The sequence below is a fragment of the Herpailurus yagouaroundi genome, unplaced genomic scaffold (assembly GCF_014898765.1).
Source record: "Herpailurus yagouaroundi ecotype Mexico unplaced genomic scaffold, PumYag 141, whole genome shotgun sequence".
Lineage (NCBI taxonomy): Eukaryota > Metazoa > Chordata > Mammalia > Carnivora > Felidae > Herpailurus > Herpailurus yagouaroundi.
The window spans coordinates 48,635,089-48,662,734 of NW_024412396.1; the positions used below are offsets into that span (position 1 = coordinate 48,635,089).

Below are 27,646 nucleotides of genomic sequence, written 5' to 3' on the forward strand. Positions count from 1 at the left end.
CCTAGCACCGGCACCAGGCCTGGTTCCAGAGCTAAAAACAGCTCTGCCCCCTACTCCAACACCAGCTCTAGAGCTATAGCTAAAACCGGCACCAGCTCCAGAACCTACTTTCAAGCGACAGCCACACTGAGTGTCAGCTTCAGAGCTAGAGTAAAGCTTCAGCACCACAGCCACAACCAGTCTCGACCTAGAGCCAGCTCCAGCAGGCGAGCCATTGACTAGACGGAGCTGGCACCAGCTCCTGCTCTACCAACCAGAGCCAGAGCAGGGGCCTGCTGTAGGGCTGGAGCCAGCTTCAGAGGTGGAGCCAGTCGCTGGACCAGCTCTAGCATCAGCCGCAGGACCGTATCCGGCTGGAGCTCCGACTCCACCGCCACTTACAAACCCAGAGCCGGTGCCCGCTCGAGCTAGAAGGTGCTGCGGCACCAAACCCGGTGCTGGAGTCAGTGCTAGGTCCAGAGCTAGTGGCTCTGACATCAGAGCCAGAGCTGGAACCAGCTCTAGGGTTTCCTTTGGCCATTTGGGCATATTTATAGGAAGACCAATACCTGGGCTTCCTCATGCATGGTTTCTGTCATTCTCCCCATTTTGAATGGGCCATAGTTCTGTTTCTTTGGAGAACCTGTTTCTGTTGGAAATTGGGTATTTCAATGTTATAATACGGTAACTGGAAACCAGTTCCTTTCCCTAGAGTTTGCTGTTTTTGATAACTAAAGGCCGCAGCCATCTTTTCGGGGACCTTCTCAAGCTAGTTTCGCAGACTGTCATCCTTGTCACGTGTGGTCACTTGAAGTCTCTGTTCTACTAGCATTTGACAGAGATGTCCTTGAATACCAGGAGCCCAAACAAAACCTACATGTCTCCCAGTCTTTACAGACCAGCTCTGTGCTGGGGCACTCTTCAACACTGGGCCAATTTAGCTCCTTTAACTCTGCCTTAGTCTTTACTTCCTGCTTGGACTGAGCCCAGAGACCAGCCAGAGGCGAAAGCTCAGGTCTCTTCCAGTCTTTTCTGAGCACACATCCTGTCCTGGCCAGGAATGTGGCTTTCTAAATTCCCTCCTACACAAGGTCGTTTTTGAACACCCTAATTTCTCTCCCCAGCATTCTCTGCAGGCTTTAGGTGACCTGTTGTATGTCTTAACCATAACCTTTCGCTTCAGCTGGCTGCAGGCTTTGTGCATCTTACAAAGTTTTGGAGCAACGCTACTTTTCTGCCCAGTGAGTTCTGGGTCAGGCAAAAGAGAGACCAGCACCTTGTGCCAGTCTTTCTAGCCCCAGACAGGTTAGAATTTGGGATAAGGTCTGCTCTGCTTTCTCTGGAACCAAGGACGAGGGTCTCACACAGGGAACACAGGCTACCCTCTTCAAAACTGCCATCAAACCCGGGAGATGAGGGAAGGGCGAGGAATAACACTGCAAAACTTGCCTACAGCTTCTAGGTTATCTTTTTCACGATTCGGTTTGCTTGGTTGCTGTAAACCTTGGACTGTTTTCTGGTTCTGACAGTTTCAGCTTGTTTTTCGTTTCTTTGGAGGGATGGATGTTTGGAGCTGCCTACTCAACTATTTTGCTCTCTCTTGATGGTGTCCTCTGATGCACCAAAGCTTTAATTTTTAAAAAGTCCCGTGTGTTTTTCTTTTGTTGCCTGTGCTTTGGGCATGTTTAAGAAACCGTTGTCAGGGGCGCCTGGGTGGCGCAGTTGGTTAAGCGTCCGACTTCAGCCAGGTCACGATCTCACGGTCCGGGAGTTCGAGCCCCGCGTCGGGCTCTGGGCTGATGGCTCAGAGCCTGGAGCCTGTTTCCGATTCTGTGTCTCCCTCTCTCTCTGCCCCTCCCCCGTTCATGCTCTGTCTCTCTCTGTCTCAAAAATAAAAATAAACGTTGAAAAAAAAAATTAAAAAAAAAAAAAAAAAAGAAACCATTGTCAGATCCAAGGTCATGAAGATTTCCCCACACCTCTAAGAGTTGTTCAGTCTTAGCTCCTAAATTTAATTTTCATTCATTTTGAGTTAACTTTTGCATCTGGTGTAAAAGGGTTCACTTTCATTCGTTGGCATGTGGATATCTAGTTTTCTAGCCCCATCTGTTGAAGAGACTGCTCTTCCCCACTGAATAGTCTTGGCACTTTTGACAAAAGTCACTTGACCGTAGATGTAAGGGTTTATTCCTGGATTTTGAATTCTATCCCAGTGAATGACCTCTCTCCATCCTAGTACTATGATGTTTCGATTACCGTAGCTTTGAAGTAATTTTTGAAATCTCGAAACCTGAGTACTCCAACTTTGTTCTTTTTCAAGATTGTCTTGCCTATTTGTGATCATTTGCAATACCATATGAATTTTAGGATCAGCTTTTCCATTTCTGCAAAAACAGGCCTTTGGGATTTTAACATAGGGATTGCATTTAGTCTGTAGATCACATTACGAAGTATCGCTAGGGTAGGCAGGCGCATGATAGGGACGACAAAAAGACTGCTTTTCTGCCATGGCCCACAGCCCTAGGAGAGGAACAGAGTCATGTTTCTATGTATCATCCACTGGGTCTGTGGAATTCCCTGAGTGGTAGAATGAAGTTGGGGAAATTATTTGCCTGGCTGATTTTAAAACATTTAAAACAAACATTTTGTCTTTGTTCTGCACTAAGGACATATAAGCTGACTTCATCGTGCTGGTGTGTAACGATTCATCCCAAACTCAGTACCCTCCATCAGAGATGAATGATGGGTAAAGGTGGAGTCTGCCCCTAAGAACAGCTTTCTCCTGGCAGAGTTTCTGCAAGGGAGAACACTGGGCTTTAAAAACACAAACAGCACTGAGAACATGTCTGAGGCGGAGGAAACGGCAAATGCCAAGACCCTGAGTCAGGCACCAAATTGGTCTCTCGAGTAATCTGCTAGAGCAACACCTGTACGAAGGCTTGGGAGCTGAAGGATCCGGTAAGGAGGAAGCAAGTCAGTAAGGAAAGGTCACCAAACAGGCTGGGGGAAGTTTCAGCTACATTGAAAAAGTACAGAAATTATATCGAGAGGGTCTTTCTATTCCTGGCCCCCACAGCTTAACAGACACATGCCCAAGAGGTGAGAGTCAGGGCAATCCTTAATCCTTAGGGAGAGTTTTCCCCTCAACCTAAGGAAGAGCTTTGTTCAATTAGAGGGGCCCAAGGATGGGTGGTCCCCAATGCTAAGTGTGTTTGAACAGAGGCCAGAAGACCACTTGGCAGGATATAGTTAGGAGATTCAAGTATGGGAAGGCTTCCGAAGCAGATGCCCACCTTGATGGTCCCTCTGAGCCCCGCGAGAGTTTGACACTGGCCGAAGGCCTGCCACCGGCCTTGGCAGTGCTGGTATCCTACAGGTCCCTAAGAAGGCTTCACCGGGGACCAGAACTTCCATCAGACCTGGCCAGGTAGCCACCTGCGCTCTCTCGGCCCAGCACCTGGGTGCAAAGGGTGGAGCTGGAGCTAAGAAAAGGTTCTAGCCAGGCCGGGTTGGGGAAGACTTCGGCTACCCAGGCAGCGGTTTCCCAATTTCCATTTCTACCATTTCCTGCCCCACATCTGGGATCACCTTCCGTGATAAGCAACAAGGCAGTAAATAACCTCAAGTCTTACTGTGAGAAAGTCATTTCCCTTGCAGTTCCCATTCCAGGTTTTTAACTTTATTAAGGCGAAAATTCTCACTTGGATGCCAGTACGTCTAACTCCCTTGCAACAATCTCCTAACCTCCCTTTGTACAAAGAGAGCAAGCCTCAGAGCCTTTGCAGGCACAGTATCAAACTGCAATCTTGTAACATTGTTTACATTCGTTTTTAGTTACCTTTTTAAAGTTCTTTTCATTTATTTTGAAAGGGAGTGTGAGCAGGGGAGGGGCGAGAGGGACCAAGAGAGAGAGAATTCCAAGCAGGCTCTGCACTGTCATCCAGGAGCCTGACTCAGAGTTCGAACTCACAGACCATGAGATTGTGACCTAAACAGAAACCAAGAGCCAGCCGTTTAACTGACTGAGCCACCCATGCGCCCCACAGTTATTTCTATTTATATCAAATGTAAACTTTATTTAAAAAAAATTTTTTTTTTAATGTTTATTTGTTTTTGAGACAGAGACAAAGCATGAATGGGGGAGGGTCAGAGAGAGGGAGACACAGAATCTGAAACAGGCTCCAGGCTCTGAGCCGTAAGCACAGAGCCCGACATGGGGCTCGAACTCATGGACCATGAGATCATGACCTGAGCCGAAGTCGGACGCTTAACCGACTGAGCCACCCAGGCGCCCCCAAGTGTAAACTTTAAAAAACGCAATTAGGTTTAAAAAGGGAGTTAATTCTGGGGTGCCTGGTTGGCTCAGTAGGTTAAGTGCTCAACTCTTGGTTTCTGCTCAGGTCATGATCTCATAGTTTGTGAGCCTGAGCCCCGTGTGGGTCTCCACACTGCTGGTGTAGAGCCTGCTTGGGATTCTCTCTCTCTCTCTCTCTCTCAAAATAAATGAATAAACTTACACATGCAAAAACAAAAAAACAAAAAACCCCAAAGAACAAAAACAAAAAGTGACTTATTTCAGACAATATTAAGCGTCTGCAGTGCCTGGGTGGCTCAGTCAGTTAAGCATCCGGCTCTTGGTTTCAGCTCAAGGTCATGATCTCAGTTTGTGAGATGGAGCCCTCTGCACTGTTAGCAGAGCCTGGCTGGGATTCTCTCTCTCTCTCTGCCTCTCAAAATAAATAAACATTAAAAAAAATTAAGTGATGAACACTACAAGAAATAGAGAGATCTGGCAAAAATTATGAATGTGCTGCCCTGACAACTCAACATGGGGGAACATTGTTCTAGAATAAGGACTTTGGGCTCAATCATTTTCCGTATCAAAATTTTGCGCTCTCTGGGTTTTGTCTGTTCTCCCTGGCTGTTGCTGTTTCCTACCAAAGCCTATTTTTGAAAAATCTCCGCCTTATTTTAGCTGACTGAGGGGCAAGAGATTTAGTTGTACTTGGGTTAAGACAAGAACAGAAGGGCCCTAGAGGTTATAGGTACAACCAGCAAAGGGAAAGTGGAAATACGGGGTGAAGTGAAAAACCAGGCACAGAAGTTCCAGTACTGTGGAGAGTGCTACTTCCTTCCCACCCAGCTCCCAAATACAAGGCTGTGGATTCAATTTAAAGGTCATCTTACAATGGAGAGGAAAGAGAAGGGAGAAAGCTCCAATTTTTAAGAAATGTTTATCTTTTCTTTTTAAAAAAGTTATAAAATTCAAGTGGTTGATTAAAGTTAAAAATCTATTGCCACAAAATTTAATGGATTTAAAAGATTTCCAGATCTCTGGACTTTAAGCCCAATATTCTCTCCACATTGATCCTACGTTTCTCATAGATCTCACACTTTCAGGTTTTTCTTTAGAAAACACAATCTGAGGTCATTTGTAAGCGATCAGCACTTGGGAGTTCAGGGAGCTCTGGCTGAGGCAGCTGGGGGGCCTGGCAGGACTGGGTGCCCCATTGGGAGCCACACCCTCGCTGCCAGCGCTCCCTGCACAGGACCTGTGAGGCGGGCCACGGGTCTCCCTTGCCCTGCAGGCCTCCTGGTCTCTCCAGGGGGATGCCGATCTGCCCTGAGCTTGGCACTTCCTCCAGTGGCCAGCCACACCCTTGGCTTCATTCCACTTTGATTCTGGTCAGTTCCCATCTTCCTTCTCCACAGAGTTTCAGAACCAAGGAGTGAAACTGCAAGAGACCACCACCACGCATGGATCAGGCTGGCCCGGCCACAACAAGAGGAGGCCATCCATTCCCTGCCCTCTCTGCTGCCCCCGCTCCCCATTTTGAAGGGCCCCTGGCCAGGCCCAGCCTTTGGGCTCTTCCTCCTCCTTAAGCCATCTCTGTGGGCTTAGGTACCTTCTCAAGGCTGCGCCGATGTCCCACACTGATGAACGTCATGCCCAGCTGCTGGCCAATGCGGTAGAGCTCACTCTCCACCTCCTCAGTCAGGGCGCTGGTGGCTTCATCAAGCACTGAGGGCAGAAGCCGGAGGGAAGAGATAGGGTCCTGCCCCTGCCCACCTGTGCTTCTCCAAACCGCACTTACCTCTGGCTGGGACCAGGGGAAGGCTAACGGCTGCTCTGGCTTACAGGAGCCCTGCCATAGGGAGAGCATGGCCAAAAGAGCAGAGGGCGAGGCTCTACCTGGGAAGCCTTCTACCAGCGGCAGGACAAAATCCCCCCTCTTCCTGTAATAAGCACCAGCTCTGCCTAGAACCGCTCAAAGCAGGGATTCTTAGTTCCCCCCAGGATGTCAGTCCCTGAAGAAGTTCACACAGGGGCGCCTGGGTGGCGCAGTCGGTTAAGCGTCCGACTTCAGCCAGGTCACGATCTCGCGGTCCGGGAGTTCGAGCCCCGCGTCGGGCTCTGGGCTGATGGCTCAGAGCCTGGAGCCTGTTTCCGATTCTGTGTCTCCCTCTCTCTCTGCCCCTCCCCCATTCATGCTCTGTCTCTCTCTGTCCCAAAAATAAATAAACGTTGAAAAAAAAAAATTTTTAAAAAAGAAGTTCACACCTGCCGTCCCTCTCCAGGCAGAGCTGGGGGGAGGAGTGTGGCCCCCTTATGGACCGCAGAGCCCGGGGGCATAAAATCACACGCTCTTTCAAGGCTGGCTCCGGCTGCTGCAATGGCAGAATGCTTAGGAACTGGTGGCACATCCAGAGCCGCCCTGAGGATTCCAAGAGCACCCTGCTGCCTCATGGGCAGAGCCCGGCCATCCTGTCCTGCAGGGACAGAGATGCCCAGTCATGCACAGGGGTGCTCTCCTACCCACGTGAACACCTCCTCAATTACACACGAACACACACGCACAGACACCTCTGTGAGCACACGGCACCTGGCACGCACACCTGTGGGGCAGGCCTCACCTGCGTACTTTGGCTGCAGGTAGAAGAGCCGGGCAAAGGAGAGCCTCTGCATCTCTCCTGGGGACAGAACGTCGTACCTGAGGAGTGGGAACGAGAGCACCACTAGAGGAAGGAGGATATAGCCTGGCTGTTGCACAGAAGGTCAAGGCAAGAAGAGGTTCCCACGGCAGGAGCCAGCGCTGAGACAGATGGACAGCACCCTCCTCCCTTCAACCACACAGCAGCCCTGCTGCCCACGAGCTGAGGTCCCAACTCTGCTCCCGAGGCCATGAACATGCCCTTGATGGGCCAGCAAGTACCTGGAGCCCAGTCTTTGGGGGAGCTGGCTCTGGAGCACCCCAACTCCCTTCTTACCAATTCCAATCGACCTGCTGGTCCAGACCCTCTGTCCTCGCCACCAAACTGGACTGTAACACACCCAGAGGGAACGCTGTCCGTGAAAGGGCCCATCCCTGCTTCCTGTCACCCCACCCCACCCGTCTCTGAGACAGAGCTCCATCCTTGCGGTGCACCATGGCAGGACGCCGTGAGAGCAATCTGCCGCAGGCACAGAGGAATACCTCGTTAACTGCACGGTTTAGATTTGCTGGAGCATGATGACAAGAAAAAGCAGACTTACTTGGCGTTTTGTTATCATTTTAAAATTCGCTCCAGAGAGCGCACCCCCTTATTGCCTGTACATGCCCACAGCTCCTGTCGCCACTTTATACTCCACTCCCCTGATCTAGGCTCCGACTTCCAGTCCCAGGCCCAGGCCAGTCGGCTGGCTCTGCCGGACCAGCACTTGCGGTCGGTGCTACCAGGTGGGCCTTGACCTCAGGGTCCCTGCCCGCACTCACCAGGCCTGCCAACTCCAAGAACCTCACGATCCTCTCATCGTCAGTAGAGCCTGCAACACAGAGAAGCTTTCCTCCAGAAGTCAGCTCCTTCTGGGTGGCCAGAAGAGATGGGGTACATCATGGAAGGGGGCAGAGTCGGGGGGGGGGGGCATCAGAATCTAGGCTAAGGCTCTACAGGGACAGGTTATGGCACTTAACACAGAAGGGAAGGGCCAGGTGAAGGAAGTAATCTCTTCCCTTCCTCCAGTGGGCGTGTCTCCTCAAGGAGAGGAAGACAGGGCAAGAGGAGTTTGCAAAATCATAAGCCGTTGAAGAAGAAAACCAACCCGAAACCAGCAGCGTTGCTGGAGCCTCTGCTGAAAGGCACTGGCGAGGCCACAGCCAGGCAGAGTGGGGACAACTGACATGGGAGGACGTGTCTCAGCAAGGCCCAGCTCACCTGAGTCAGGGTAGATCTCCTTTAGGGGATATATCACCTGACAAAACAAAAGCACACAGGCCTGAGATGAGGGCCAAAGAGAGGTGGGGCGGCACACAGCCCATCCTCCCTCAGAAACAGCCCCAGGAACCGCCAAGGCCAGACTCCTCTCCACCTGAGGACGGCAAGGAACACCCGGGCCAAGAGTCCAGAGGGAGAGGTTGAGCCGGCAGATGGTGGGGCAGGGCCCCCAGAATCCAACCTGCCCCCAGGAGCCACTCTAATGGTCCAATCCATGTATGTGAATAAAAAGTTCTTAGGGCCAGGGCGCTGCTAGGCAGGGGCCATTTTATTACCCCACCTGCTGCCCCAGAACTCTCTAGCGCTGAGACCCGTCACACTGCCAGAAGCCTCAGTGAGGGCAGGGGTTGGAGTGGGCTCCACACTGACCTGCTCCCGAAGGGTCCCATCAGTGAAGAATGGCTTTTGTGGCAAGAACAGCACCCCATGGGGTCCAAAGTCCGTCAGCATCTGCACTGAGCCTGCAGAGCCCACAGAAACCTCCATTTTGAGATCTCCCAGAGTAACTGCCTCTCCCTTCCTTTCCTGACAAAAACACCTGGATTTTTACACACACACACACACACACACACACACACACACACACGCACACGCACACGCACACATCCCACCAGCTGGCTCAGAAGCAGGGAGGGCTGGTTCTCACCCCGTGTGCTTGTCCAGAGGCCTCCTAGAACCCGGAGCAAGGAGGTCTTGCCAGTGCCCGTGTTGCCCATGATGAGCAGACTCTGACCTTCAGAGATCTTCAGGCTCAGATCCTTGATCAAGGGTTTGTTAGAGAAGGGGGCAGAGATGGAGACCCGCTCGAGGAGAAAAGCTGTGTCCGTTGGTTCTGCAGCTGGCCAGTCTGGGGCCCTGTGATTAAGAGGAGGGGAGTGTGGGGAAGATAAGTAGTGTGTTTTGCCAGCGGGGAGGGTCTTGTCCTTGGTGGGGGGGGGGGGGGTCTTACCTCTGAATAGAGGGGTGGTTATGGGCTAAACTACGTTCTCAAAATAACATGCTGAAGTCTCAACCCCTAGTGCCTCAGAGTGTAACTGCACTTGAAGATAAGGTATTTAAAGAAATGACTACATTAAAATGAGGCCATTAGGATAGGGCTCTGATCTAATACAGCTGAGGTCATTTCAAGAAGGAGAGGGTCACCCGGGTGGCTCAGTCGGTTAAGCGTCCAACTTTGGCTCAGGTCAGGAACTCATGGTTTGTGAGTTCGAGCCCCACGTTGGGCTCTGTGCAGACAGCTCGCGGCCTGCTTTGGATCCTCTGTCCCCCTTTCTTTTTGCCCTTCTCCTGTGTGCTCGCTCGCTCTCTCTCAAAAATAAACATTTAAAACAAAAAACAAAAAGAAAAGAAAAGGGAGAGGCTCACACACAGGGAAGAGGCCAGGAAAGGGCACAGGGAGAAGACAGATCTGCAAGCCAAGGAGAGAAGCCTCAGAAGAAACCAACCCAGGCAATAACCTGATCTGGGACTTCCAGTCTCCAGAACTGTGAGGAAATAAATGCTGGATAAGTCACCTGGTCTATGGTATCGTTAGGGCAGCCCTAGCAGACTAACAGAGGTAGGGCTGGGGGCACCTCCTTTATTCCAGGCTTCACAAAGCCCCACATGTGACTCCTTACCCCACTTGGTAGATGAGGAAACCAAGTCAGGTGGCTAAGTAACTCCCTCGGGGTCACAGGGCTGAAGCTGTCTAACTAGAAGACGAGCGGGTTATCACAGCGCGTGTAACCAGGAGCTATGACAGGACGGGCATGGCGGTCATAAAGGGATCTGGAGCTGCTGGGTCTGCGCAGACACCCATCTCCCCCGGACAACAGCACCTCTGGTCTCCTGTGGTCACTGCCCATCTCCCCAGCCCGAGGCCCAGAGGTGCACGAAGCCTGAATTCTGAACAGGGCAACAGTTCAGGCTTTAGTCCCTAAGGAGAGAGTTGTGTGTAGTCCCTGGAATTCAGGCTGTTTCCATTTCTGAAAGCTTTCTCTGTGGCCACTGTTCAAGTACTTTCTGTGAACTGTGATTCTAATCCTCGCAAGCACCCTGAGAGGAAGGTTCAGTTACTGTTCCCCTTACAGAGATGAAGAAACTGAGACACAGAAGAACCGTTAAGTAATTAGATCAGGAAAAGCGAGGACATGAAACAAATCCTCAGTTGCACAGAAAGGTCAGAAACATCACCGAGCATGCAAGGAGACACGAATAAAGACGTGTGGGTGTGAGCGAGGCAAGGGGAACGAGCACGTCCCGAGAAAAGGGGTAGGTGGCGGGGCTCAGTGGGAGGGGTACCCCTCAGATCCGCCTTGTTCTCACAGGCCCAAGCGGGTGTACGCATTTGCTTCCGGCAGCGGAGGAAGTTGTGAATGAACACAACAGATGCCAGAACAGCAACACTAACTGTGAACATGTGTAACGTGTCGGGCATGAGGCAGCGATCTCCTTCATTTGCTCCGCACAGTTCTGCTGCACGGCTGGGCAAGAGCAGGGCTCCAGGGCGAACCCGAACTGGGCACCCCCAGAGCCGCCTCCTCAACCGCTGTGCCACCCTGCCAGGCCGGCACCCACCTGTCCACGTCCCACTCGCTCTCATCCAGGATCTCACCACCGTGCGACTTCGGGGACATGTCCAGAAGGGTCTCCTCAAGTTCCCCGATCCTGGGCAAGAAATGAAAATCTGAGGAGGGTCTGAAGGCCCAGGTGAAGGTGTTAGTCTCCCTCTCTCACACCCACTAGCATATGGTTTTTCTGTTCCTTTTTTTCATGCAGCTACTTCTCCAAGTGGCACATGCTCTGCTCAGGACGTGGGGAGGGGCCTGACCTGTGCGTGTAACCAGCCACGTCTGAGAGGGTGCTGGAGAGGTCGATGAGCCGAGTGAAGCAGCTGATGAGGTAAATGCACACAAAGGCATTCTGCACAGGACAGGGAGCACTGATCAAAGGCCTGGACTCTGAGGTCCTGGGCACTTGGCCGAAGGGGATGGCATGAGGGGTCAGCAGCGGGTGGGGGATTCTCACCTTGCTGACCACGGTGCTGAGCTCTGTGGGGCTCAGGTCTCCATAGACACCACTGAAAATAGGGATTGCGATCACAATGTAACTCAGGATGCTGCCCAGATAGTCAAATGTGTTGATGCCGACTGTAGAAGACAGAAACACCCAGGATGAGAGACGCAGGAACCATTCATGCGCTCTGAGGGAGGAAGAGCCAAGCAGGGCCAAGCTATTCCCTGGATCCTCATTCTCCCGAAGGTACTCATGGCAAAGGGAGTGGCTCCTTGTGGTTAATTCCTTCATCAGAGCAAAGTGATTCGTGCAGAGAAAGCAGGGAGGTGTGGGAAGGGAAGGGGACTATCCCAATCCTGTGGCTCCTGCCTCCAGGGGCTCCCTCCACCTACTGTACAGCCACAGCTCCTTGGACATCAGCTCCCTCTGGGTCTGAAGGAGTCTCTGCAGCCTGCGGTCTGTCCTCATGTGCTCCACGTGCCCAGCTCTGGCGAGAAAGGCTGGGGTGTCCATGGGGCCTGGAGAGCCTTATTCCAGGCCAGGGGACCCCTCCATCCCTCATCACATATCACATGCTCCTTTAGGGACCAAGCCCGTTCAAATAGTCTTCACCTCAGACCCTTCCTGCTACTAGCACCCATTCATTGCCTTGTTTTCTCAACACAGTGTTGTCTGCAGAAAGAACATGAACTCTAGATTGGGCAGAGCTGGTTCAAATCTTGGCTCTGGCCAATTACTAGCTGGGTGACGCTGATAAGTTACTTAAGCCTCAGAATCTCAGTTTCTTCTTCTATAAAATGGAGCTAATAGCACCTACATAACAAGTCGAAGTGAGAATTTCTAAACATAAAGCGCCAGGCATAAGAGGGGCCCTCAATAAATAACAGCTGTTATTGCTAAACAAATCTACACGTAGTCGCTATGTGGCAGGCCCTGTGCTACTTAGCCAGTGAGATAAAGAAGTGGATAAAATAGTCCCTGTCCTTGAGCTCCCAGTTCAGGGGGGACAGGCAGACACTGCATTCTCCACCTGGCACGTGGAAAGTGTCAGAGGGACAGAGAAGCCATTGGAAGCCACCCAGAGCTCCAACAACCAACCTGCTTTCCTCTTGAGAGGCTGCAGAATCCAAAAACAACTTAGCACAGACCCAGCCCTACCCACCACACAACCCAACCCCACCTTGCAGATTCCTAGTATCCTTGGCGCCCCCAAGTGGTGGCTGCTACAAACTTCAGCAGAGCTGGACAAGTGCAAAAGTCCCTGGGCAATGAGATCCAGATAATTCAATGGCAGCTTCCACGAACACCTCTGGGCCCTGAGCTATTAGTCCAAACAACGATTCCACAGGCCTCCAGGAGGCAAGGCCCAGGGACTTGCCCTGACTCTGAGGGAAGGAATGAAATTTCACAATGCTGCTGTCAGGAGACCAGGTGACTCTTTGTTCCACTTGAACAGTTGAAGAACCAGGTCTCCTGATCTCCTGAGGCTCCCTTTCCTTCTTTATGCTACAGAGACAAAGGATTGGCCTTTGACTCTTTGATCAGCCATCAGGCAGTGGCAGAAAGCCATTTTAAAGAGGGTAAGACAAAGGCAGAGGCAATGCCTTACAATCCTCACCAAGATGTGAAGCATTCACTCATTTCATTCTTAGAACAAATTTAGGCCCCACATTAGGCCACTAGAAGGGACCAGCTTCAGAAGCAAAAATCCCTGGACATAAGGATGAGGCCGACAAGGTCAGTGAGAGATACGGGGATAGGGTCATAGCCAAATGGAAATACTCAGTCCCTAGGCTCAGTGATGGTAGGAGGGCTGTACAATTCGTCTTCCCTTCTCTGCCATCTCTTCTATCAGCTCTGATGAGGCAGAAGGGAACTATCCCCACCCGACTCACCTGAAGAAAGCAGCAGGCTCAGCATTGACCCGGATCTGCATGTGCTTGAACCTGCGCAGACCAAAGGGAAACGTGTGCTGACAGTGGCCAGTACTGGCCCCTCTCCTTTCGGAGGCCTGGACTAAGACCTCCCAAGAGGAACCCAGCTCCACCTCAAAACTGTGGCCGTCTTGGCGTAGCCCTTCCCTGAGCTGTCATAAGGCGGGAATCCCAGGACCTGTGTGGGGTGACAGACGCCCTGCAGACAGGGCAGCTCCTCAGCTCCCCAGAGGACAGGTGCATTCCTGCCCACACCACCGCCTCCCAGGGCCCAACTTGAAGGAGGGGGGCCCGAGAAGCAAGAACAGGGGCTGGATCCATCGGCTGAGCCAAACCAGGGAGGTTGGAACAGAAGCACATGAGAAGGCCAAGGGATGATGATGGCCAATCGGACACTGTTCTCGGTGCTTCTCATGTATAATCTCAGTAATCTTCCTCACCAACCTCTCTGCAGGCAACGGTATCACCCCTTTCAGAGATGGGATCACTGAAGTTTAGGGAGGTTCAAGACCTCACCCAAGAGCACGTGGCTAGTAACTAGCACAGGCTGGGATTTGAATGAGGGTGTCTTACTCTAGGTCTCATTCTTTAGCCACTGTGCTCAGCCCAGGAACCTCAAGCAAGAGACATACCTGAAATCCCCCTCCAGCTTCTCCTGCTGCACCAGCTTTGCCACGATGGGCCCCATCAACATTTTGTTCACCACGGTTCCCAGAATGAAATACCCGAAGATGCTCATAGGCCCAAGCCAGCCTGTGCTGAAAAGCAGAGGAGTGGGGGTGGGGGTGGGGGTGGGGAGTGTGTGTGTGTGTGTGTGTGTGTGTGTGTGTGACACATATGTCTGCAGGGCTCAGCCCTGATTCTTGCTCACTTTCAGGCACCAGTTGTCCAGTTTCAGCCAGCAGTCCTGTGGGACCTCTGCTCCTGTGTGGGGGGGCATTTGCTACCTGATCTAGGAGGTCAGAGTACCAGGATCCCCGTGACACTGAAATGCCACATGTCTCAAGGGAGGACAGGGGGGTGAGCACAGGACAGAGGAAGGCTTCCTGGGCTACAGGTAGGAGGGAAGGAAGGCCCTGACTTGGGAGAGTTTGTGTGAGTAAGGGACCTCGGGGGAAACACCTGGCTGGGGGGGGGGGGGGGAGGAGAGGTGTCACCTTTGGAAGCACTGGTAGGTGTAGTAGAGGAGGGTGAAGGGCGAGATGATTAGTTTGCTAGCCATGCTGCTGAGCTGCCGGCAGAACCGTTCCACGTCCTGGCTGATGCGCTGGTCCCTGGAACCAACAACACAGAGCAACTGGACCAGGGAGCAGGGCAGAGGGTGGAGAGAGTGGAGACAGATTCCGGTTACCTCTCATCCTGACCTTGCCTTTCGGCACTGTCAGCTACGATCCCAGCGAAAGATGGACCCAGATAAGCACTGGTTTTCCTAGAGGCACCGAGACCTTCAGGACCTTTAAATGGGGTTCTGAAGAGTGGCTTCTTAGGGTACCTCAGTTTACCCCTCAGGAAAAGTGGCAACTGAAAGGTCCAGTACCCAAGGGTCCTGAGCAGCACCAGAGAAAGACACGAGGGTAGATAAGCCGAGTTTCTGGATGAGCAGAAAAGCTATCCCGTCTATCTAGCTCCTCCCAATCTCTTCTGCAAGCCCGAGCCTCCCCCATTTTAACTATCTGGCTGCAGAAGCTTCATATGGGGTGAGCCATGGAGAAGCCTAGAAGAGAAAGAGGCAACAGGCATCCGAAGAATCTTTGCTGCAAAGCTCAGCTTAGGCTGAGGAAAGCAAGAAAGTGCCTGAGGGTGGTGGGTGGAGAGGGAATGAGTATGAGGAGGGACTCCTCAGGTCCCAATGCACTGCCGGGGGCCACACTGACTCCTATTTCCAATGAGAGACACGACCCTGGGCAAGTCACTTGCATTCTCTGGGCCTCAGTTTCCTCACCTGTAAAATAACAAGAGCGAACTCACACTGGAACCCTGGTCATGTGCCAGGTACCGCATATGTGCACTCCATGAAAATCATCTGAGATATTCTTCAGATAGGAACTGTCACCCTCATTTCCCAGAAAGGGGACCTGGGGCTCAGTGAACTAAGGCCTATAAACTGGGAGGGGACAGAATGAAGATCTAAATCTCACACGGAATCCTAGGCAGCAGTAATTTTCTACTGCTGAAAATCCAAGAGCTGTTCTGCTCCCGAGGACACTTTCTTCGGATGGTGCCTGGTTTGGAAATGCAGGATATAAAACGGACAAAAGGCAGCTGCTCCTATCTTTTAGCTCCCTATTCTCAGCCCTGCAGCCCCTCCAGGGAGCCTCCAGGGTCTCCTTCCCGTAGGGTGCTTATCAACACTTGCACCTAACTGTGGATGAGCTCTCAGGGGCGTGCAGCAGGGGCTCTCCAGGGCTGAGCCAGCCCGACAGGACCCTGCAGACGGTAGGGAGGACCGAGAGCGGGCGCCTACGGGTTATCGACGTCATCCCGCAGCACGTTGAGGGTGTAGTACACACGGCCCTGGAAGTAGAAGCGGTGAAGGTGCTCGGTGAGGTCCTTTCTCCAGCTCACATACAGCAGGTTGCAGGTGAACTGGTCAAAGCTCTTCAGCTGTGCAGCGGGGGAAGCAAGAGGAAGGGAGCGAGAGGGAGAGATGGCTTACTGCAAGCCTCAGCCAGAAGCTCAGGGCCGGCAGAAGGCCTCTGCTGACCAGTCCCAGCCCACTCTGATTATTCTCTGTCCACTCAGCACTTCTGCTTGTTTCAAGTGTCAAGTCAGGGGATTCTTCCCTCCCTCCCGTGCGCATTCCTTCACGAGGCACTAAAGGGCTTATCGAAGCCAAGACAGTAATTGTTCTGTCTTCTGCTGAGAGCAGGTGAGCTTCTGGAGACTGGGAGGGTATTTCTATGCCATTTATGTTCTTACTTTTCTGTCCCCCAAAGCTTAGAACAGGGTTATGTACACACAGGTGTTTCCTTCCAGAAGACCCATCAAAAGTGCCCCAAGTGTGATGAGAAGTGACTTCCCCAAGAAAGCAGGTAGTACAGGCAGATAGAGCATCAGGCTTGAGTCCTAGAGGAGGCCTGACTCTCCCTGTTCACCACTGATGGAGCACTTACACGCTAAGCCTGAGGCAATGACAATGAGCTCAGTCTAGCAAGAAAACAATGACAAGGGTGTGAGGAGTATTACAGCAGACGTTAACTCAAAGTATTAGTTAAGCAGAGAAGAGGGCAGGGTTTGGTGGACAAAACATGAAGGAGAATGCTAAGGAGGACTTGAAGGAGGTGACAACAGCAGAACCTTGAAAAGTGAGCAGGCATTAACCGAGGGAACAAGGGTAGGGAAGGAGGCCATCCTGCAGGAAAGCCACAGGTGCAAGGGCTGGGAGGTGACATGGTGCCAGGCTGAACCATGGCCTCAGCCCCACAGAGAAGCAGCAGCCCCCTAGCTGCTGATCCCCAATTTCAAGTGCTCTGAGCTCCCTGAAGCAAGAGTCCTGGGAATGGAAGGGACAAGATCATTTCTGCTAAATACCGATTTAACCAGAACCTCCTGGTTCTGGAAGCTTGAAACACCTGAGGAATTAGGCCAAACAGCAAGATCAATGCCCTGAACAGGGCTCTGAACTCCAGTTCCCAGAAAAGGGAGGGAACATGCCTCTCACAGCCTGATTCCTGCTTCCTGGTGGCTAAGTCCCACTGGGCATTCTGCTTACACTAGGCTGGAGAAGAAGAGAAACACACGGAGAACACCTTACCATGGAGTTGAGAATGATGAGCACGACAGCCAGGAATGTCAGGGTCTTGAACCCATCCAAGTCTTTGTTTCCCAGGACCCCATAGTACTGACTTGGGATCAAGCCAACCTGGTAGATCACCAGTTGTTCTGGGGTGGGGAAAGGAGTCAGAAATCAATGATGAAGGATGAGAAAACGAGAAGGGAGGCTTCCCCTTGAACACCTGCCTCATCAACTCTCCAGAGAGAAGGAACCCCAAAGCCCCCTCCAACCTGGGCTCACTCACTCACCCAGTAGGGCCACACACAAAAGGGTCAGGAACATCAAAGCATTCTGTGATGACCAAGAGGGAAACAAAACCTTCTGTATCTGCAGGAACCGCTGGAGAAATTGCAGATCTAATTTGGGCCTGAAGAAGAGAAGCAGAGAGAAACCTAAGACAGCCATTAAGCCTTAGAGAGCAGTTACCAAATTTCTCTACATTGTTCTATGGAGGGGTCCAGGCCAGGCAGCAAGAATGTGAGGAATAGATGGGAGAGAAAGGAATTTCCGTAAGCTGGTAAATGCTATAAACGGTTACTTACCAAAAATCTACAGCTAAAAAACAGTTAATGAAGAAACTTTACCCACATCCTCTATATGGTCCCAAACATGACAAGAAAGCCCGTCAAGGATTTTAAGGTTCTGGTTAGATCAATAAAGCAAGAAAAATAAATGAGGTAAAAGAATTAAAAGGGGAGAGATTAAATGATCTTTATTTGCAGATAATGCGATCAATTACCCAACAAACAGCAAATCAATAGGCAAATGATGGAAATAAAAGGAGTTCAGCTAGGGGCGCCTGGGTGGCGCAGTCGGTTAAGCGTCCGACTTCAGCCAGGTCACGATCTCGCGGTCCGTGAGTTCGAGCCCCGCGTCGGGCTCTGGGCTGATGGCTCAGAGCCTGGAGCCTGTTTCCGATTCTGTGTCTCCCTCTCTCTCTGCCCCTCGCCCGTTCATGCTCTGTCTCTCTCTGTCCCAAAAATAAATAAACGTTGGAAAAAAAAATTAAAATAAAAAAATAAAAAAAATTAAAAAAAAAAAAGGAGTTCGGCTAGATATAGGGTTAACATACAAATCTCAATAGTGTTCTATACCAACAATTACCAACTGGAAAATATAAAGAAAATAAGATGTCATTTACAAAAGAAAAGCCTTAAAAACAACTACAAAATATCCAGAAATTAACTTTTAAAAGGAGTGTATAAGACATTTTGGAAGAGGGGCGCCTGGGTGGCTCAGTTAAGCGTCTGACTTCGGCTCAGGTCACGATCTTGTGGTTTGAGTTCAAGCCCCGTGTCAGGCTCTGTGCTGATAGCTCAGAGCCTGGAGCCAGCTTCAGATTCTGTGTCTCCCTATCTCTCTGCCCCTCCCCTGCTCGTGCTCTCTCTCTCAAAAATAAACATCAAAAAAAAATTTTTTTTTAATTATATAAAGACCTCATTTCTTTTTTTTTTTTAACGTTTATTTATTTTTGAAAGACAGAGAGACAGAGCGTGAGCAGGGGAGGGGTAGAGAGAGAATGACACAGAATCTGAACCAGGCTCCAGACTCCAAGCTGTCAGCACAGAGCCTGATGTGGGGGCTGAAACTCACAAACCATGAGATCATGACCGGAGCCGAAGTGGGACGCTTAACCACTGAGCCACCCGGGTGCCCCTATAAAGACCTAATTTCTAACAGAAGTAGCCTATTAATTCTGTATAATACCAATCACAAGCAGAACTTCTCTGAGGAACTTTATAAGGAAATATAAAGGCCCGTGAATAGCTGAGGGCAATTATGAAGAACAGAAAAGGAGGAAGAGACTCAAACCATCAGTTATTAAAACAAATCATATTGCAGAGCTGTGGTTTTAATACAGAAACAAAAAGACCAATGGGACAGAGACCAAAAAGAAAAAACAGACCTATGTTTACATGGGCACATAATAGAGGCTGTGTCACAAGAAATGACATATTGATACTAACACCTGCTTACACTCAGTAAGCAACACTATATGCCCAGTACTGTTCTCCATGTATTTTACATGTATTAATTCATTTGGTTGCCACAACCCTAAGAGATGGAAACTACATCCTATTTTATGGATGAGGAACTAAAGCCAAAGAGGGTAAGTAACTTGCCCTGTCACCCACCTGGTAAGTGGCAGCCTTAGGGTTTGGATACAGGCCACCTAGGTCCAAGAAAGTGAGCTCTTAACTATGCTCCAAAGGCTCTCTAACTTCTAATTATTAATTCATTAGCTATAATTGAAAAAGGCAAAGGAAAATTTAGGTCATTACCTCACATCATTTAGAAAGATAAAATTTAGGGGCGCCTGGGTGGCTCAGTCGGTTAAGCGGCCGACTTCGGCTCAGGTCATGATCTCACGGTCCGTGAGTTCAAGCCCCGCGTCGGGCTCTGTGCTGACAGCTCAGAGCCTGGAGCCTGTTTCAGATTCTGTGTCTCCCTCTCTCTGACCCTCCCCCATTCATGCTCTGTCTCTCTCTGTCTCAAAAATAAATAAACGTTAAAAAAATAAAAATTAAAAAAAAAAAAGATAAAATTTAAAAACTCCAAATGGATTGAAAGTCTAAAGGTGAAAAGCAATTCTATTTAGTTAATAGAAGGAACTGCAGAAGAACATCTTAATGAAGATACAGTGGGAAGATACTCCTCAAATAAGACCCCAGACCCACAAACTTTTATAAAGGGGAAAATGAATGCACTTATTACTTTTGCGTGTGTGTGTGAGAGAGAGAGAGAGGAGGAGAGAGTGAGAGGAAGAGAGAATTCCACGAGGGGCAGAGACAGAGGTAGAGCGAGAGTCCCGAATCGGGGCTTGAGCTCACCTGAAACGGGGTTTGAACCTGGGCTGAAGTTGGATGCTTAACCAACTGAGCCACTCAGGCACCCCACGGACTTATTTTTGCTCAACACCGTGCCATGGGTTAAATTAAAAGACTTGGAGAAGGTGTGTGCGGAGTGTAAAACCAACAAGGAATCAAAATCTAGAGCATACAATGAATTCCTACAAGTCAGGACAACAGGAAATCCATAGAAAAGTGAGAAAAGGGGACGCCTGGGTGGCTCAGTCGGTTAAGCATCGACTTTGGCTCAGGTCATGATCTCAAGGTTCCTGAGTTCGGGCCTCGCATTGGGCGGGCTCTGTGCTGACAGCTCGGAGCCTGGAGCCTGCTTGAGATTCTGTATCTCCCACTCTCTCTGCCCCTCCCCAGCTCATGCTCGCACTCTCTCTGTCTCAAAAATAAACATTAAAAAAAAAAAAAAGAAAAAGTGAGAAAAGGATACAAACAGGCAATTCAGAAAAGGGGAAACCCAAATGCTTAATACATGAAAATTAACACAAGGGGATGCCACCTTACAACCCATCAGATGGATTAACATTAGAAAATAAAAAATACCAAACGTTGGGGGGATATGAAGAAGTCAGAACCTTTATGCAATGCTGCTGAGAAGTATAAACTGATGTGACCATTCCAGAGAATAATTTTGCAGATGTAGGTATGACCTAGCATCCTACCCGGGGGGGTGGATAATCCAGAAAAATATCACCCATATCCACAAGGAGACAAACACCAGTATGTTTGCGGTAGTTAAAAACTGGAAGCAATGTAAGTGTCCGTCATTAGGGGAATATGTAAGTAAAATGCGGTCTAAAGTATGTAGAGTAGCATTTCATGCAGCCCCGGGAAATGAAAACTAGATTACTACTGAACATAGGATCTCAAAAGCATTACGTTGAGTCAAAAAGTTTAAAAACAAATCACAGCATATTATAACTTATGGAATTCAAAACCACTATATATCTTTCAAGGTAACAAATACGCAAACTTGTATACACTGGGCTGTACAAACACTCTTTTAATACACCAGAGTGGGGCGTCTGAGAAGGGGGGTGAAATGCGACTGAGAATAAGGAACGAAGGAAGATACAAAAGCAGAACACAAGAGTGGCTTACACTGGACCACAGTGTGCTAAGAACTGAGAATGACGATTAATTCAATTCTGTGCACTTCAAGTTCTTAGGGGGGCGGGAGGGGGAGCCAGTTCCGAGGGAGAGGATCCCAGAGTGCTGGAGGAGGCCTCGGATCGCGGGGAGGGTGGGCGCCCCCTCGCAAGCTCCTCTTTTGCCTGGACCGGGCCGAGGGCGGAAGGCAGCGGGGCCCCTTCCTCACCTACCCCCGGGGAGGGCACCCTGAGGCCCGGCCCTCCTCCCGGGCCGCCCTGCTCACCTGGCGCCAGCCCCGGCCGCCGGCCCCGGGACCGCCATAAGCCGGATTCCGCCCTCCGCCGGAGCCCCGCGGCCCCGGAGTGGGCTTCGGGAAGAGTGCAAAGAGCACGCGGCTAGCCGAAGAGGGGAGGGGCCATGGCTACCACGGAGACGGGCGGATAGAGAGGAAGGAGCCGGGCGCTGCGGCCGCTCCCGGAAGCGACCCGCTCCTCGAAAAGAACCAAAGAGTGCTGAGAGGTACATTCTGTGGAGCAGGCGCTTTACAGCGCCCCCTGCTGGATCCGGAAGATTTCCCTTTAGACAAGAAGTAGCCAAGAAGTGTGACTGTTTTGTGACAAGTATTTTAGACTCAATATAGATGTGTCGTACATTCTCCCAAAGAAACCGCGGTGGTATTTTAACAGTAAATCAGGATTCCGGATTGCAGTTGTAACGAAATCCAACGTTGCGGTGGTGTAAGTGATCGGGCTTTTCCCTTAAGACTTCATGGAGTGGCCACTGTTTCCATCTCACCGTCTTTCCAAGTGCAATTGCCCTGGCCCCGAGCTTTTCCATGGATGGCTCGCTCTCAAAATTAGTTCAAATGTCACCTTCTCACCCTACCCAGAATATGTCTTCCTGCCCCATCATTCCCTATTGCCATTACACGTATTCATTCATTCATTCATTCATTCATTCACTGATTTTAAAGTAATCTTTACGCCCAGTGTGGAACTCGAACTCATAATCCCAAGATCAAGTGGAATCTTCTACCGACTAAGCCAGCCAGGCGCCCCACTTTTATTTTCTTCATTATAATTATCACTGAAGCCATCTTGTTTCCTTGCTTATTGTTTGTCTTCACCTATAAGAATAAACTTTATTTGATCAGGGACTCTGCCTTGCTCCTTTCCGTATACCTAGTATCTGGAACACTGCCAATACTTAGTAAGTACTTAATAAATATTTGTGAAATGTTGGAGAACCAAATGCTTGTCGTCTTATTACTACTGTGCCCAAAGGGAGGTGGGAAATATATCAAGAAAACAAGCAGCGTGCAGAGAAAGACAAATACGGTATGATTTCACTCGATGTGGAATTTAAGAAACAAAACAAAAGAGCAAGGGGGGGGGGCGGGGAAGAGAGAGGCAAACCAAGAAACAGGCCCTTAACAGTAGAGTACAAACTGATGGTTAACAGGGGAGGGGGGATGGGAGGTTGGGTTAAATAGATGATAGGGATTAAACAGTACACTTGTCCTGATGAGCAGTAGGTGATGTGTGAAATTGTTGAATCACTACATTGTACACCTGGAACTATAACACTGTAAAAAAAAAAAAAAAAGAGAGAGAGAGAGAGAAAGAAAAAAAAAAAAAAAAACCTAGCAGCTTGATCTCACAGGGCCCTAAGTTTGAATCTGGATGAACCTCCTCGTCTTCCTTCAATCCTTATTAAGTGTAAACTATATGCCAATAACTCAGCAAGACACATGCATCCCCTGTCCTCACTGAGCTGGTGGTCAACCTGGAAGGCCCACCTGTTGACAATTACAGTGTCTTCATGAAGCGTGGTGACAAAGACCTACAGCAGCAAGGTTTCTCAAACAGGACAGTATTGACTTTTTGGGCCTCATAACAAGGGAGGGTGCCTGGGTGGCTCAGTTGGTTGAGCATCTGACTCTTGATTTCATCTCAGGTCATGATCCCAGGGTTGTGGGATCGATTGTTCCAGTATCAACTGGATTTAATAATATATTAGTTTAGGGGCATCTGGGTGGCTCGGTCGGTTAAGCGTCTGGCTTCAGCTCAGGTCATGATCTTGCAGTCTGTGGGTTCAAGCCCCATGTTGGGTTCTGTGATGACAGCTCAGATCCTGGATCCTGCTTCAGATACTGTGTCTCCCTGTGTCTCTGCCCCTTCTCCACTCACACTTTGTCTCTCTCTCTCAAAAATAAAAAATAAAAACTTTAAAAATTAATATATTAGTTTACATTTCTAAATTATCTACTAGATAATTTCCAACTCTTAAATCCTGAAGTGGGGACAGTGGGAAATCTGACAGAACACCTAAAAATTTTAAAAATATTTCCTTACTATCAAATATACTATGATCACTTGTCTAATTGTCTTATAGCTGTGATTTTTTTTTTATAGTTAAAGAATAATCAGGATGCAAATAAGGCCCACACATAGCAGTTGACAGATGCATCTTTTGAAACTCTTTTAACTTATAGATTCCTCCTCCACCACCTTAGGCCAACCGTCTAACTGGTTTCTCTGCTTAAATTCTTGTTGCTGCCCTAATCCAGTTCCTACACAGCAGCAAAGGGAATCTGCAAAAATGTAAACTCCTTTACATCAACACCTCACTCAGACCTCAGTGCTTCAAAGGGCTCTAGGGCCTTGGCCCCACCTACCACTCCAACTTCTTTAGGGGCCAGGAAACAACCCTGTTCCCCTTAACTCTTCTGTTAATTTCTACTCTTCCTTCTGTCCCCAGTGTAATGTCTCTTCCCCGGAAGTTCCTCTCCTAACTGCCCCCTCTAAAGAAAGACTCCATTATTCCCTCCCCCAGTACCCCATTTTTTCTCCTTATAGCACTTTTTGCGCATTGTTGTTGTTTTTTTCACTCTGTGTGTTTGCTTCATTAATGCCTCTCTCTCCACAGACTGTCAACTCCATGAAGGCACGGACCACGGGCCTGTTGTGTCCGCCCTGACTCTGCTTCCTTCGTGTAAAAGCACTCAGTACAAGCAAAAGAAATACTTGTTGAACAAAGATCAGTTAGACAACCCCTAACCTCACAAAACACACAGGTCAGTGTCTCTGTTCATACTTTTTTCCACTAGGACTGAGCGTCCCCTTTTTCTAGCTACTGGACCTCTGGGCTACTTCCTCATTCTTATACACAGACGAGCAGAGCAAAGACCAAATCGGTTAAGGAAAACAAAGGGAAGTGATGCGGCAATAACTATCAAATTTCAGATGATGCAGTGGTTTCACTGCACTCTTATGAATATATTGACCCGAGAGCACAAAGAGTTAATCACAGGGCTGTTTCTGCAGCATGGTAGATAATAGCAAAATCCTAGAAGCAACCAGAATGCATATCAAAGGAGGAGCAGTTAGATAAAGTGCGACACAATCACTTTGTAGAACGTGCTTTGCAGCCCTTAACAAGAGAACAGTGTCATCACCAAGATGGTTAAGGGCATGGACTTCAGAGTCAGGTTACATGGGTTCAAATTCCTGTGTGATCTTGGGCAAGGTACCTCAGTTTCCTTATCTGTGAAAGAGAATAATAACTGAGGGCTGTTGTGGGAAATAGTAAGTTAATACATGTGAAATACCTGAACAGCCTGGCAATGAGGAGAGCTAAATGTATTATATAGTAACATGGAAAAAATGCCCATGCTATACTGTTTAGTTTGGTTTTAGTTAACTATTTCTTAAGTTTATTATTCTTTTAGTACCAGTTAACTGATTTTAATGGAGAAATTTAAAAATGCAGGCATCTGGCTGGCTTAGTCAGTGGAGCATGCGGCTCTTGATCTCAGGGTCATGAGTTCGAATCCCACGTTGGGGGTAGAGAGTACTGAGAAAGAAAGAAAGAAGGAAAGAAAGAAAGAAAGAAAGAAAGAGTTAAAAACGCATGGTAAAAAAAATTCACACGGATAATAAGGCATATAATGAAAAACAAGTCTGTCTCATATCCCAGAGACCCCTACCATTCATGGTTTCTTAAGAATCTTTCCAGAAATATTTTATGTATATGCAGATTTCTGTGTGTGATTCTTCTCTCTCTCTCTCTCTCTCTCTCTCTCTCTCTCTCTCTCTCACACACACACACACACACACATATACACACACTCACACACCCATCTTTTCCATTTATTTATTTATTTATTATTATTATTTAAAAAAAATTTTTTTAACGTTTATTTATTTTTGGGACAGAGAGAGACTGAGCATGAACGGGGGAGGGTCAGAGAGAGGGAGACACAGAATCTGAAGCAGGCTCCAGGCTCTGAGCTGTCAGCACAGAGCCCGACGCGGGGCTCGAACTCACAAACCGCGAGATCATGACCTGAGCTGAAGTTGACCGCTTAACCGACTGAGCCACCCAGGCCCCCCATCTTTTCCTTTTAAACACTCCACCTTGCAACTTGCTTTTTATGCTTTATAGTATATCTTGGAGCGATTGTTCCATACCATATATACCTACCTCATTTTTTTCTGCTATAAAATACATCACCCAAAAAAGAACCGTTATTTATCCACTTCCTTACTGATGGATGTTGCTAATACATAGAATACTGCAGTGAATATCCTTGGATATAGCCAAAATATGGTTATGTTTAAAAGAAGCCATACTCCATATTTTGCTTTTACAATGCAATGTTTGTGGGTGTGTGAGTATGCACCCATTGGAAATGATAGGAGTCTGTAAGAATTAGGAATGAAAAGAATAGAAAGAGGACAGTTTGAGGACACCTGGGTGGCTCAGTTGGTTGAGAGTCTGACTCTTGGTTTTGGCCTAGGTCATGATCCCAGGGTCATGGGATCGAGCCCCAAGTCGGGCTCTACACTGGGTGTGGAGCCTGCTTAAGATTCTGTCTCTCTCTTCGTCTGCCCCTCTCCCTCCACTCGTGGGGTCTCTCTCTCTTTCTCTGTCTCAAATAAAAAAATAAGGGGTGCCTGGGTGGCTTAGTCAGTTGAACATCCTACTCTTAGTTTCAGCTCAGGTCATGATCTCACAGTTCGTGAGTTCGAACCCTGCTTGGGATTCTCTCTCCCTCTCTCTCTGCCCCCCTGCTTGCTCTTTCTCTTAAAAATAAAGAAATTTTTAAAAATTTGAATAAATAAAAATAAAGTTTAAAAAAGAGGACAGTTTGAACAAAACAGTTTGTATATTTAAAGTGGTGCTTTTTTTAGGTTTATTTATTTATTTATTTTGAGAGAGAGTGTGTGTGCACACGCACAAGTTGGGGAGGGGCAGAGAGAGAAGGAGAGAGATAGAATCCTAAGCAGGCTCCATACTCTTGGAATGGAGCCCGATGTGGGGTTCGAACCCACGTACAATGAGATCATGACTTGAGCCAAAAAATCAAGAGTTGGACACTCAAGGACCAAGATGGATGGCCAGGAGACTCGCAGCCTTCCTTAAGGATGCCTGGGTCAAGGTGCTGGTCGCATCCTTCACCACTGGGGGCCTCGGTATAATTCTGCCCACTGTTAGGCCCTTCACCAAATATGCCACCGTGATCAACCAGGCCACGCCCAACAACTATCCAGTGCCCCTCCAAGATGATGGGAACATGCCCGATGTGCCCAGCCAGTCCCAGGACCCCAAGGTTCCACGCCCGGAGTGGCTAAAGAAACTATGAGCACCTCTGGTAACTTGGAGGAGGCCTCCTCCCCTGTGGCCAATAGAATGCAAAAAGTGAGAGAGAGAAAAAAAAAGAGTTGGACACTCAACCAACTGAGCCACGCAGACACCTCTAAAGTGGTTGTTTTTGGGGCGCCTGGGTGGCACAGTCGGTTAAGCGTCCGACTTCAGCCAGGTCACAATCTCGCGGTCCGTGAGTTCGAACCCCGCGTCGGGCTCTGGGCTGATGGCTCAGAGCCTGGAGCCTGTTTCCGATTCTGTGTCTCCCTCTCTCTCTGCCCCTCCCCCATTCATGCTCTGTCTCTCTCTGTCCCAAAAATAAACAAACGTTGAAAAAAAAAATTAAAAAAATAAATAAAAAATAAAGTGGTTGTTTTTTATTTAAAAATTTTAAAAAATGTTTTTATTATTTATTTTTGAGAGAGAGAGAGAGAGAGAGAGAGAGAGACAGAACATGAGAGGGGGAGGGGCAGAGAGAGAGCGAGACACCGAATCCGAAGTAGTCTCCAGGCTCTGAGCTGTCAGCACAGGGCTCAACGCGGGGCTGGAACCCACAAATCATGAGATCAGGACCTGAGCTAAAGTGGGACGCCTAACCGACTGAGCCACCCAGGCGCCTCTAAAGTGGGTTAAAAAAAAATGTTACCCACACAATGCAACCTTCTCAAAAGTTGTCTCCCAGTATAGAAACAATTCAGTGACCTTCTGGCTCCCCAGCTCTTGATTTACACCTGTTATAGACAAAGTTGTTTCTGCCTATCTCCCCTGTCTTGCCTAGTGATCCTTATATTCTGCAACATCCAGCCCAGTGCCTGGCACACAGAAGTGTTAAGCAAGGGGCGCCTGGGTGGCTCAGTCAGTTAAGCGTCTGACTTCAGCTCAGGTCATGATCTCGCCATTTGTGGGTTCAAGCCCCGCGTCGGGCTCTGTGCTGACAGCTCAGAGCCTGGAGCCTGCTTCGGGTTCTGTCTCACTGTCTCTCTGCCCCTTCCCTCCCTTCCCCTGCTCTGTCTCTCTCTCTCTCTCTCTCTCTCTCAAAAAATAAATAAACATTAAAACAAAAGTGTTCAGCAAACACTTTTGGAATGATGAAGCTAGCCCACTAA

General features: G+C 49.1%; 2 protein-coding genes across 9 annotated transcripts; one reads left to right on the plus strand and one right to left on the minus strand.

Moving 5' to 3' along the window:
• Positions 1–5,194: 5,194 nt before the first annotated feature.
• Positions 5,195–21,369, minus strand: ABCD4 (ATP binding cassette subfamily D member 4). 8 transcript variants are annotated; one of them, XM_040477690.1, is made up of 19 exons: positions 21,175–21,366; positions 17,187–17,305; positions 16,918–17,045; positions 15,628–15,767; positions 14,321–14,437; positions 13,796–13,921; positions 13,125–13,175; positions 11,622–11,716; positions 11,242–11,363; positions 11,045–11,136; positions 10,792–10,881; positions 8,879–9,087; positions 8,602–8,693; positions 8,173–8,209; positions 7,734–7,783; positions 7,249–7,301; positions 6,895–6,971; positions 5,886–6,001; positions 5,195–5,714 (listed from the first exon to the last, which is right to left on the minus strand). In XM_040477690.1, the coding sequence occupies exons 1-19, from the start codon at positions 21,210–21,212 to the stop codon at positions 5,646–5,648; spliced, it is 1,821 nt and encodes a 606-aa protein (XP_040333624.1). In that variant the 5' UTR covers positions 21,213–21,366; the 3' UTR covers positions 5,195–5,645. The 8 variants fall into 8 exon arrangements, with proteins under 8 accessions (XP_040333624.1, XP_040333629.1, XP_040333628.1 ...); XM_040477691.1 differs by lacking the exon at positions 5,195–5,714 and having other exon boundaries at positions 5,892–6,001; positions 6,895–6,951; positions 21,175–21,369; XM_040477695.1 differs by lacking the exons at positions 16,918–17,045; positions 17,187–17,305 and having other exon boundaries at positions 21,175–21,364.
• A 4,920-nt stretch (positions 21,370–26,289) lies between these two features.
• On the plus strand, positions 26,290–26,595 carry LOC121031307 (NADH dehydrogenase [ubiquinone] 1 alpha subcomplex subunit 3-like). Its single transcript, XM_040476452.1, has one exon. The coding sequence runs from the start codon at positions 26,290–26,292 to the stop codon at positions 26,536–26,538; it is 249 nt and encodes an 82-aa protein (XP_040332386.1). The 3' UTR covers positions 26,539–26,595.
• The last annotated feature ends 1,051 nt before the right edge of the window (positions 26,596–27,646 follow it).

Bases quoted from the DNA above. Each gene is read 5' to 3' on its own strand.
- ABCD4 (XM_040477690.1), bottom strand. From the start codon at position 21,212: ATGGCGGTCCCGGGGCCGGCGGCCGGGGCTGGCGCCAG. The intron at 17,306-21,174 runs GTGAGCAGGGCG...TCTCTTCTTCAG, and splicing joins GCGGCCGGGGCTGGCGCCAG to GCCCAAATTAGATCTGCAAT. The intron at 8,694-8,878 runs GTGAGAACCAGC...TGGGCTCTGCAG, and splicing joins CCTCTGGACAAGCACACGGG to GCTCAGTGCAGATGCTGACG.
- LOC121031307 (XM_040476452.1), top strand. From the start codon at position 26,290: ATGGCCAGGAGACTCGCAGCCTTCCTTAAGGATGCCTGGGTCAAGGTG.